The sequence below is a fragment of the Corythoichthys intestinalis genome, chromosome 22 (genome assembly GCF_030265065.1).
Source record: "Corythoichthys intestinalis isolate RoL2023-P3 chromosome 22, ASM3026506v1, whole genome shotgun sequence".
Taxonomy (NCBI): Eukaryota; Metazoa; Chordata; class Actinopteri; order Syngnathiformes; family Syngnathidae; genus Corythoichthys; species Corythoichthys intestinalis.
The window spans coordinates 29,755,219-29,767,862 of NC_080416.1; the positions used below are offsets into that span (position 1 = coordinate 29,755,219).

The window sequence follows — 12,644 nt, forward strand, 5'->3', positions numbered from 1 at the left end:
GTACAACCTTGTTTTTGCACTTGAGGACCCTAACATCGGCAACAAAATACTCCACATAAAGATGGACGATGGACTCTTTTCCTTGGCTCTACGATCCAGTAGCAATTTAATTTCGTCATGTTTTCAGTTTAATTCAGCTATTTCCTCCTTGCTATGTTGATAATTGCTATGTTTGCTCACCGCTTTTTGTCTAGATGCAAAGAAAGAGGAAGTGACGATCGGCCCGCAATGATATTTACGTCCACAGCCATCGTGCTGTAACACGGGAATTTAACGCTTGCTTTCACATACGCCTCGTCCTAGGAAAGTCCTGGACATTATACTAAGACTCGACGTGTGAAATTTCCGCATAATCTCCGTGTCAGTTGACCGGGGAAATCACTTTAGCATACAAGGGCTGCCCATTAAAGTCCTGGGATTTAAACGGCGTTTAGGCGTATGTGAAAGGGATTTAAATGTAACTCGCAGCATGAGCATAGGATTCACGTTAGCATTAGGCTATTCCTAATGGTTCTCTTGAACTCTTGGACAAATGTTTTTACAGTTCGAGACGTCCAGGTGGGTATGATTAATTGAAAATAATGTACTATTTTACTGCTGTCACCAAGTTAGCGTTGTCCTTGTAAATGCTACAATAATGGCTCGTCAGTCAATATTAATTTGTTCATAGTTGGAAACCTTTTTTTATTTAATTTGGAGTATTTTTTTTTTCAATTTTACAGACAAAAACATTTTTAGTAGACGTCAACTAAAACGAGACGAAATTAGTCTTGAGTTTTCATCAACAAAAACTAAACGGAGACAAACACATTTTGACTAAAATAGACTAAGACTAATAAGTATTATCGTCCAAAAGACTTAGACGAAAATTAAAAGTGCTGCTAAAAACAACACTGGACTTCAACGTTCATTCATTCGTTGCTGCTTCAAATGGATTGGAGTCAATGGCAGTCTAATTTTAAGAGTCTGAAGCCTGCCCCTGGCTTGATGCCCCTACAGTTTCTGGTTCTGCTGTCATGGATTCTCTGCGTAGGGGTGCTGGTGCAGGTGGTTGTTTTTGGGTCCTGGATTGGCGGTGGCACTCCAACGCTTTTTGCTGGCAACTGGCCGCCATGGCCCTAAGCCAGGGATGTTGCAACATCTGCTCTGCTGTCATCCTGACGACCGGGTCGGGTTGGAGGAGGTCCGACACCAGTCTTTTGGCTTCTGAACAAAGACAGCGGTGGAAGACGAAAGAATCACTCAGTACAGTTCAGTTGTATTTAACTTAAGAATCATTTAACCTGTACAACAGGGGTGTCAGACTCATTTTGATTTGCGGGCCTCTTTCAATGCAAATACAGTCATGTGAAAAAAATAGAACACCCCATTAAATATTCAGTTCTTTATTGAGAAATGTTCACATATCAATGTCTGATCTTGTTTTTCTTTTCCTCTGGAAAAGAGAGTGATGTAATTACAAGTAAACAACAAAAATTAATTATTTTACCCACTAAACCAAATGTATCAACAAAAATGGATATTCTAACTGAGGATAAAAGTTAGCACACCCTACCATCTAAAAGCTAGTTTTACCCCCTTTGGCTGACGCTTTTTGTAGCCATCTACCAATCTTTGACATCGGTCTGAAGAAAGTTTCTTCTCCTCAACGCAGAATACTTTCAGCTGTGAGATGTTTGAGGGGTTTCTTCCATGTACAGCCTGTTTCAAGTCACCCCTCAGCATCTCAGTGGGATTAAAATTTGGGCTTTGACCCGGCAATTCCACGACTCTCAATTACGTCCTTTTCAGCCAGTCCTTGGTAGATTTACTGGTATGTTTTGGGCCATTGTCATGTTGCAGGGTCCAGCGTCCAAGTCCTGGTCTTTGTCTACATTCACTCTGGCAAACTTCAGTCTGGCCTTCATGTTCTTCTTGGAGAGCAAAGGTTTCCTCCTTGCACACCTGAATGAAGGTTAAACTTGTGGAGTCTCTTTCTGATTGTAGAGGCATGCAGTTTCACATCAACAGTAGCAAGCGCCTGCCGTAGGTCCGGTGATGACATTTTAGGGTTTTTGGAGACTTCTTTTAGCATTTTGCGGTCTGCTCTCGGGGTTAACTTGCTTGGACGGCTAGACCTGGGCAATTTGGCAGTTGTTTTGAATGTCCTCTACTTGTAGACTATTTTCCGGACGGTGGAATGGCTGATTTTTCTATTCTTTTGAGATCTTTTGAAATCCCTTACCAGACTCATAAGCGTCTACAATATCTCTGAAGGACTCAAACAGCTCCTTAGACCTTATCATGGTGTTTTCTCTCACTTCAACAGTCAGGGGCGCACCAAACTAAATGTGAGGTTTAAATAATATCCTTCAAAACACTGGATAATGATGTTCTAATCATTTGCACCTGATGTGATACCCCTGTGTGTAATTTTAGCCATTTTAAGTGGGATTGAATGTGAGGGTGTCCTAATTTATTCTTCAACAGAAATTGCATTTATTAAAATTAAATTTTACAGAAAAAATAAAATAAAAAATAAATCAGTTTTAATTGTTTAGTTCTATTACTTGAATCTCTTAAGATTGGTAAGATTGATATTAAATATCCATATAACCATTTATGTTAGAAAACACAGGCTTCTATGGGGCGTCCTGATTTTTTTCACACGACTGTAGTTCTTTTTATTTGTTTATTTTTGGCCAAATACCATCTGAATCAAAATGGATTGGATGACTGGCGCCGGCAATGGCACTGAAATATGAGTATTCATAGCTAGTCCTCGCAGTTAAATGAATTGGATATCTATCATTTGTCATTGGAACCCCAAGCTCTAATTTTGGATCATTTGTAATATTAGAGTACTCACAGGTCATTTACTCTACATTTTGAGGCATTCCCGGGTAACTTCCTGGATATTTTGGACCATTTCCAGTTGATTAAAGGGCATTTCCGGGACGCTTCCGGTTCATTGGTCACTTCCTGTAGATTTTATGGGCATTTTTGATTTTGGGTCACTTCTTGTTGGTTTTGGGGCATTTTTTGGTTACTTTCTTGTAATTTTAGGATACTTACAGGTAGGGATGGGAATGATAAGATTTTTACGATTCCGATTCCATTATCGATATTGCATAACGATTCGATTCTTTATCGATTCTCTTATCGATTCTAATTTGGGGAAAAAGAACAAACGTTTTGATTGGCATCGAGTTTGTTTAATCAGAAGTCACAACCTTACAAACTCACAACGAGATCAAAAGAGGCCCAAAGCCTCAATGTTAACTGTGGCAATAAGTGGCAAATACACAAGAATGTGTAACATTTTACTGAAACATTTATCTGATAGAAATAAAAAATATTGGTATATATTGGCAGATAGGTTTTTGTTCTGCCTTTGGCAATATGTGTTAAAGCAGGGTTTTCCTGTGAGGGCCACATAACTTTTCCCTTCTCTGATGAGGGGCCGGGGTCAGTTTGTAACAGAAAAAGTGTGACAATTGCAGAAGTGCATAAATGTAAAAAATTATTGTTTCTCTGAAAGCCACAATCAAATAACCCTTTCTGGATTCTTCATAATAATAATAATAATAATTAATAATAAAAACACTATTAATTGAATAGAAAATAACCAAATAACCCTCTCTGAATTCTTCAAGGAAAAGGCCAGAAAATAAATAACACGATTGAGAAAAAAAAAAAAAAAATCAAAATGGTCGGACCAAATGTGGAGGCGGGCCGTATTTGGGGACTCCTGGGTTAGCGTGTATTATTTTACCATTACATTGAATTGCATGCCTTTTAGTTTTTGTGGCACTTACACGCTCAAGTGGGGGAGCCCTTGCGCTTCCTCACGCGAAGAACGCGCTCACGTGAAGAAGAGCGCGAATACACCCAAAGAAGAAATGCCGCATCCAATTGAGTGAGCGTTTTAGTGAGAGAGGGAAACACTTCTACGAGCCTACGTTCTTTGTTAATGTTAATATCTACAGAGGCAACGCCTGTATGCATCATCTTTTGTGTTGTTGTTGTTGTGTTTCCACTCGCGATCGGACACTTTAATCCAGTTGTGTAGTGGTTTGAACGATGTGCTAATGCTAGCGAACGAATGCTAACCATACTGTTATTAGCAGCTAATCATCGCTGATTTACGTTGATGCAAACCTGTTTGTTATTGGGGACGAAATGGATTTGTTTCATTTCTACTCTTAGTTTCACTCTTCAAGTGATGGTTGAATAAAGTCAGCAAATTATACCAACGTCTTCCGCATCGTCATTTGGGAGTTCAGCTAGCTGTATAGCCGGGACTTTTTTTTTTTTTTTATAGCCAGGACTGAGCCTTAGCCTCTCTGTGAGGACAGCGCAGTCGTATTCCCTCCCGATGCAGTTATCTCCACCTTGCAATGACTGCAAGTCGCTTTGTTGTAATTTTTCCTCGTGAAGTGAAGACACACTTTCGAGCGTTTGAACCTACGTGCTATCATTGTTATGTTTATGGCTGCAATGCTTGTGCTTACCCGTCGTAACCTTTCATTTTCACACTCTTTCCTGGTGAAGTGTAGTCAAACTTTGGAGCGAGTGGTTCTTGGCGCCATGCTAGTTTAATGCGTCTGGACAACAACACACGTCACGACGCAATACGCCTCTTTCGGAATCGTTAAAGGGATCGTTAAGGCTTTTTCATTGTGATGTCGAGGCCTCGAAACACTCGGAACCGGTTCCGAATTGGAATCGGATTTCGATTCCCATCCCTACTTACAGGTCACCTACTATACCTTAAGGCATTCTGGGGTAACTTCCGGTATATTTTAGATTTGCTGTTGATTTAAGGCAGTGCTTCTCGATTATTTTCTGTTACACCCCCCCCAAGGAAGACGTAAATGTTTCGCGCCGCCCCAAACTCTGCCGCCACTGTAAATAGTATCATTTGTCTATAATATTACTATTATAAGTACGCCTCTGCCTCACATTGTATCCTTTTTTTTCTGTTAGAGAAAATAACAGAGATCAACCTATAAAGTATACGTTTATTAACATTGTTTTGTTTGTAACAGAAAAGACTTAACGTGCATCAATTTGCCTGAATTAAAAAAAAAAAAAAAGTCACATCCAAACTGTAAAAATATACTCAAGGTACATTTTGACCATTTGATACTGAAAAATAAATAATAAATAATAACAAATTCAATTTGATCAGAAACATTAACTCATGAAGACAATATGACAAAAAGCTTGACCGGAAAAACAAAACTGAATAGAAGAAGAAAAAAAACCCACAGAAGGACAGTTTTTATTTGCGCTGCTCGCTGCTCACAGTATCACCTCCTTTGCAATGGTGTGGGGTTATTTTGCACTGAGCATGCTAACAGTGCTCACTGGTTTACTGATATAACACTGACAAAGCGGGACGATTGTTGGCAATATTCGGCTCATTTTCGCTGAAAAACAACCAAGCGGCTTATCAATGAGATTGGGCTCTAATGTCTTTAAGTCGCGTCTGAATTGATTTGGCTTCCGGCTGTCCGCTATAATCATTTTTAGATACAGTAAACAGTGGTCTTTCCTCATCTAACATTGTATTAAATGTCAAAGCCAAAAGGAAAACGGCCCGAAAAAAACGCATTCTCGGCGGCCGAGGGAGAACCTAGGTGAAAGCGGTCGTCGTGACGATCCCAAGCCGAAAATGGCACTTCTCGGGAGGACATGTGAGAACCGGAAAACGGCTTTCGAAAACGGCGCACAGCTTTCCAGCTCTTCATGAGTCTCTTCCATGTGCTCTTGCTTACTTCAAAAATACTGCGCGCTCTTTGAAAATGAGAGCGCCACTGCCACCCACTGAGTGGATGTGCAAGTACACTTTATTCTAGTACGGCGCCAAAAAAAAAAAAAAAAAGCATGGCATCGCCCCACACTATTTGAGAAGTACTGATTTAAGGGCATTTCCGGGCTGTTTCCTGTTCATTGGTCACTTCCCATTGATTTTGGGGCATTTCAAAGTTACTTTTTGTTGATTTCAGGTCACTTCCCCTTGGTTTTGGGGCATTTTTGGGTCCCTTCTTTGTTAACTCATTGGCCGCCACTGACAATGCTTGATGTCAAATCCATTTTGACTGAGGGGGGGCAAATGAACAAATGTGACTACGGACACAAACGTGAGCCAAGTGTAGTCATGCACACACTTGATCACACAAATCTCCGGTTTTATGGCGCCCATGTCAAAATTAAATCATGTGATTTTGTATGTACAGTATGACTGAGCTACAACATACCTGTCAGTAAGAACAACCCCGCGGGTGAGCTCTGATCCCCTGGAAGGCCTCATGTTTGACACCCCTGCTCTACAGTGGTATGAAACCTTTTAGAATTTCTCACATTTCTGCATAAAATCACTATCAAATATGATCCGATCTTTGTCAAAATCACACAGATGAAAAAAATTGTCTGCTTTAACTAAAACCACCCAAACATTTATAGGTTTTCATATTTTCATGAAGATAGCATGCAAACAATGAAAGAAGGGGGGGAAATAAGTGAACCCTCTGCCTAAGGAGATTGAAAGAGCAATTGAAACCAATTTTTACCAAACATTTTAAGTCAGGTGTGTGTCCAATCACTGATGAGTGGTTTAAAACAGACCTGCCCACTATAAAACACACACCTGATAAGAACTGTCTTGATGAGAAGCATTGTCTGATGTGCCTTATGGCTCGGTCAAAGAGCTGTCTGAAGTCTTGTATAAGGCTGGGCAAGGATACAAAACCATCTGTAAAGGTCTGGATGTTCATCAAGTCGACAGTCAGAGAAGTTGTCAACAAATGGAGAGTTTGGCACTGTTGCTTCTCTCCCAAGGAGTGGCCGTCCACCAAAGATAACACCAAGAGTTCAGCGCAGAATACTCAGGTAAAAAACAACCCTGGAATGTCTGCTAAAGACTTACAGAAATCACTGGCACTGTCCAATATCTCTGTGCACACATCAACTGTATGTAAAAGTACGGCCAAGAATGGTGTTCATGGGAGGACTCCACGGAGGAATGTTCGCAATTAACGTTCGCAAAAAGGCCCTTGGACACTCCACAGAAGTTTTGGTAAAATAATTTGTGGACTGATGAAACCAAAGTTGAATTGTTTGGAAGAAACACACAACGTCATGTGTGGAGGGAATAATGGAACAGCTCACCAACATCAACACCTAATCCTCACCGTGAAGCATGGTGGAGGGAGCATCATGATTTGGGGCGGTTTTGCTGCCTCATGGCCTAGACAACTTGCAAACGTTAAAGGAAGAATAAAAACAAAGGTTTATCAGGATGTTTTGCAGGAAAACCTGAATTCGTCTGTCAGACAGTTGAAACTAAAAAGAGGTTGGTACTGCAACAAGACAATGATCCAAAACACAGAAGTAAATCAACTTCACAATGGTTTCAGAAGAACAAAATACATGTTCTGGAGTGGCCAAGTCAAAGTCCAGACTTGAACCCCATTAAGATGCTGTGGCATGACCTAAAGACAGCGATTCATGCCAGACATCCCAGGAAATCTGACAGAACTACAGCAGTTTTGTAGAGAAGAATGGGCCAAGATTAGTCCTGATCGATGTGCCACACTGATCTGCAGCTACAGGAAGCGTCTTGTTGAAGTTATTGCTGCCAAAGGGGGGGCCACAAAATATTACATATTATTTTTGCTAACTTATTTCCCCCCCTTTTGTCATTGTTAGCATACAGTACTATCCTCATTAAAATATGAGAACCTATAAATGTTTGGGTGGTTTTAGTTAAAGCTGACACTTTTTTTTTTCATCTGTGTGATTTTGACAAAGATCAGGTCACATTTGATAGTGATTTTATGCAGAAATGTGAGAAATTCCTAAAGATTCAGATACTTTTTCATACCACTGTACAACCCAACTATTTTTTTGCATTTTATTCCCAAAAATAGTACTTGACATCCCAATTGTACCACTTTTGCTGTCCTACCATCTGAGATGACATCCCAATAGGGGGGCTGAAAGTGCAGTTCCCCCTGTTTGATGATCTCAAACAGCTCCTCCTGGTCTCGATCCTGACTTCGAAATGGAGCAAAACCGCACAGCAAGATGTAAAAAATGACACCCAGCGCCCACATATCCACCTCCACGCCGTATCCTGTTGGGTCACATCAATGGTGTTATGTAGACACGATTTTACAGGAGGTTTTAGGGAGGCGCTAACCTGTCTCGGAAAGTATCTCAGGCGCCACGTAAGTGGGCGTGCCGCAGATAGTGAAGACTGGCTCAGTTACGACCATGGCAAGGCCAAAGTCGGCTAGTTTCAGTCTGATCAGGCCGGGAACCGTGTGAACTATCTGAAAGGGAGCACAGAGTTGGGTTAGCTTGATCAGGTACATTTTCCTATATAAAGAAAGAATGTAAAACAAAAATACTGAATGAGACATGTGAAAATGTGGCATATTTGATTCTCTGACATAAAACCCACCAAATGAAAGTATTAATAGCAAAATATTTTAGAATGTAGTAGGTATGAAATAGTAAAGAAGCAAAACTTAATTCACAATAATGACCTAGATTTTTTTTTTTTTTTAAGATTTTTGTATAGTATAAGTGTTAACAATTAAAAAATTTCACCTCCAACAGGTATTCAATGAGCAAAACCCCCAAATATAATTTTCATACAGTATATAATAAAACATGTGATTTCCCCCCACCCCCCTTATTTAGGCAAAAAATTGGGTTTTGTTGTCTAGATGAACAAACAATTTAGAGACAAATGTTTTGTTGTTGTATAGTGTCAATACTCAATATGTAATTTTCATTTTGATATTTTCTACTGTTCAATAGCTCATATCTCCAACATTTTGTGAAAAAAAAATTAACAAAACGATATATTTTTCCACCTTCAGTTACTTTAGCAGGAGTATATTCAATTTCAAACACGGGATGGCAGCCGTGGAATTTCACCGAAACTAGATTTGACTGAATAGAACGGGGGTGCCAACCCGTGTTTTGATAGCCGTATGGGGTTCTTTAGCGCTGCCCTAGTGGCTCCCTGGAGTGTTTCAAAAATGTTTGAAAATGGAAAAAGATGAGGGAGAGAAATATATTTTTTGTTTTAACATGGTTTCTGTTGGAAGACAAACATGACACAAACATTCTTAAGGTTTTCCAATGCTGTAAAAATGTATTCAATAATTATTACTAGGGGTGTCAAACAATTAAAATTTTTAATCGAGTTAATTACAGCTTAAAAATTAATTAATCGCAATTAATCGCAATTCAAATCATCTATAAAATATGCCATATTTTTCTGTAAATTATTGTTGGAATGGAAAGATAAGACACAAGACGGACATAAACATTCAACATATGGTACATAAGTACTGTATTTGTTTATCATAACAATAAATCAACAAGATGGCATTACCATAATTAACATTCTGTTAAAGCGATCCATGGATAGAAAGACTTGTAGTTCTTAAAAGATAAATGTTAGTACAAGTTATAGAAATTTTATATTAAAACCCCTCTTCATGTTTTCGTTTTAATAAAATTTGTAAAATTTTCAATCAAAAAATAAACTAGTAGCCTGCCATTGTTGATGTCAATAATTACTTACACAATGTTCATGGGTGCTGAAGCCTATAAAATCAGTCGCACCCAAGCGCCAGCAGAGGGCGCCAAAACTCCGAAAAACACAAGTACACATTTCACTGTGCTGTCATTTTAATCTGTTTGAGCGGGGCATTTGTGCGTTAATTGCGTCAAATATTTTAACGTGATTAATTTAAAAAATTAATTACCGCCTGTTAACGCGATAATTTTGACAGCCCTAATTATTACATTTCAACATTTCTGTCAACGAAGATTTGCGTCATAGCTTGCGACGCATGTTTCTATCAGCAGGGAGGCTGTTGTAAACAAACGGCGGCTATATGATGGAACATGAATTTCAAAGAGGAAAAGAAAAAGAAAAACTTGAAAACAGAGGATTCAACGCATATACTTCATTACCTATTGACGTGACACTATATGTAAAATAAACGCTAACTGCACGGTTTCTTTGCTTTTAACCAAGAATCGAGACTGTTTTACGTTCATATCTATGAAGAATTTGGGGATTTAAGCATTTATTCACAAGAATATTCGCCAGAAAAGCTCTATTCACGTCAGGCGGCCGCTAGCCTCATTTGCTAACAGAGTAGCATTATACTTCGACATATATATGTAAAATAAACGCTGACTGCACGGTTTCTTTGCTTTTAACCAATAATCTAGACTGTTTTACGTCCATATCTATGAAGAATTCGGGAATTTGAGCATTTATTCACAAGAGTTATCTGTGGATCCCTTTCACAGAAAGAATTAATAATGTTAATGCCATCTTGTGGATTTATTGTTATAATAAACAAATACAGTACTTATGTACAGTATGTTGAATGTATATATCCGTCTTGCCTTATCTTTCCATTCCAACAATAATTTAATGAAAAATATGGCATATATTAGAGTTGGTTTGAATCGCGATTAATTATGATTAATTAATTTTTAAGCTGTGATTAACTCGATTAAAAATTTCAACTGTTTGACAGCCCTTTTTGGCTAATTTTGGCAAAAATTCAGCAAAAACTGCATAAACCTTTTGTGTCCCTTAACATCCTCAATTTTTTCTGTATAGTATGATGTTATTTAAAGAAAAATTGTAGGGCAAGTAGCGTTTTTTTTTTTTTTTTCCCAAAAGAAAACACGTTTTGGGGTGAAGAGACGGTGTCGGTAGGTCAAAAGATTTTGGCTGGGATGAAATGCAATTGAAAAAAACGGAATATTATAGATGGTACCTTTTGCATTACATTCAAAGCTACCAACAACAAACCTGACTTAAATCTTGCTCTTTACAACTACAGAAAGCAAGACTGTAACATTTTCCTAGCAACGGAGTTGCCATTACTGTTTTTGGTTTTTGTATCTGATGGGACATTTTGCGAAAAACCAATTCATTGACTGACCAGAAGGTTCTCTGGTTTGACGTCACGGTGGACAACGCTCCTGCGATGTATGTACTTGAGCGCAGCGCTCACGTCGGCCACCATGAGCGCGGCCTCGTCCTGCTCGAAGCTGCCGCGGTCGCTGATGGCCTCGAAGAGGTCACCGCCGCCAGCCAGCTCCATGACTAGGTAGGCTCTGGCGGGCGTGAGGTGGTGCGCCAGGAGCCGGATGACACGCGGGTGCTTCAGGCTGACCAGAAGGCTCAGCTCGTTCTGCAGCATGTGCTCGCGGCCCAGTAACCGTGAGCGTTCCACCATCTTGACAGCGAGTGTTTTGCCATCGGTCCGACGCCGGCACTCCCGTACCACCGCAAAGTTCCCGTCCCCAAGGAGGCGCCCGACGTCGTAGAGGCGCTCTACGTCGGCTTCGGAGACCTCGCTATCTTCTGAGGCGAACATGGAGTAGTCGCTCGAGATCCCAGGATGAGCTGTCCAAACAAACAAGCTAACAATTATTACTCGTTTTAATGCAGAATTTAAAGGAATCAATTGGTTTCAGAGGATTTAATGGAATTTCCATTCATTTCAATGGGGAAAGATGATCTGACACACTCGTGTTTTGGAGTACACACTTGGTCATTGAACACATTCAACTTGTAGATTAACTTTTAAAACAGTTCCATGGAAGGTCGGAATTAAAAATAGCTTTAAAAATCTATCCTATAGTGTGACAATACAGGTGGTCCCTGTGTTACGAACGAATTCCGTTCCTACGCTAGCGACGTAAACTGAATTTCCGCCAAAGTCGGAATTAAGCCTTTAAGTACCACTAAATACCCTCTAAATCTCAAAATAACTATCCAAAAACGTAAATTATACGTCCTTGTATGTCCTCGTCAAGTTGTTTGAGCTAAGTCTTAAAGTGGTATGAAAAAGTATCTGAACTTTTTGGAATTTCTCACATTTCTGCATGAAATCACAATCAAATGTGATCTGATTTTTGTCAAAATCACACAGATGAAAAACAGTGTCTGCTTTAACTAAAACCACCCAAACATTAATAGGTTTTCACATTTTAATTAGGATAGAATACAAGCAATGACAGAAGGGGGAAAAACTTAAAAAGTAAGTGAACCATCACATTCAATATTTTGTGGCCCACCCTTTAGCAGCAATAACTTCAACCAGACACTTCCTGTAGCTGCAGATCAGTCTGGTACATTGAAAAGGACTAATTTTTGCCCTTCTCTACAAAACTACTGTAGTTCAGTCAGATTCCTGGGACGTCTGGCATTAATCGCTGTCTTTAGGTCATGCCACAGCATCTCAAAGTGGTTCCAGTCTGGACTTTGGCTTGGCCATTCCAGAACGTGTATTTTGTTCTTCTGAAACCATTCTGAAGTTGATTTACTTCTGTATTTTGGATTATTGTCTTGTTGCAGCATCCATCCTCTTATAGTTTCAATGGTCTGACAGGCGGGCTTAGGTTTTCCTGCAAAACACCCGGATAAACTTTTGAATTCTTTCTTTCATTAATGATTGCTAGTTGTCCAGGCCCTGAGGTGGCAAAACAGCCCCAAATCATGATGGTCCCTCCACCATGCTTCACGGTGAGGATGAGGTGTTGATGCTGGTGAGCTGTTCATTTTTCCTCCACACATGACGTTGTGTTTTACTCCCAAACAATTC

General features: G+C 39.6%; 1 protein-coding gene across 1 annotated transcript in view; it reads right to left on the reverse strand.

The window, feature by feature from the left end:
* Window positions 1-957: 957 nt before the first annotated feature.
* dclk3 (doublecortin-like kinase 3) overlaps window positions 958-12,644 on the reverse strand; it is a 30,164-nt gene continuing 18,477 nt past the window's right edge. Inside the window, exons 5-8 of the mRNA XM_057828676.1 lie at window positions 10,977-11,443; window positions 8,189-8,321; window positions 7,955-8,122; window positions 958-1,206 (exon numbers count right to left, since the gene is read on the reverse strand). Coding sequence (XP_057684659.1) covers window positions 959-1,206; window positions 7,955-8,122; window positions 8,189-8,321; window positions 10,977-11,443 — 1,016 coding nt within the window. The 3' untranslated portion in view covers window position 958. The remainder of the gene's footprint in view (window positions 1,207-7,954; window positions 8,123-8,188; window positions 8,322-10,976; window positions 11,444-12,644) is intronic.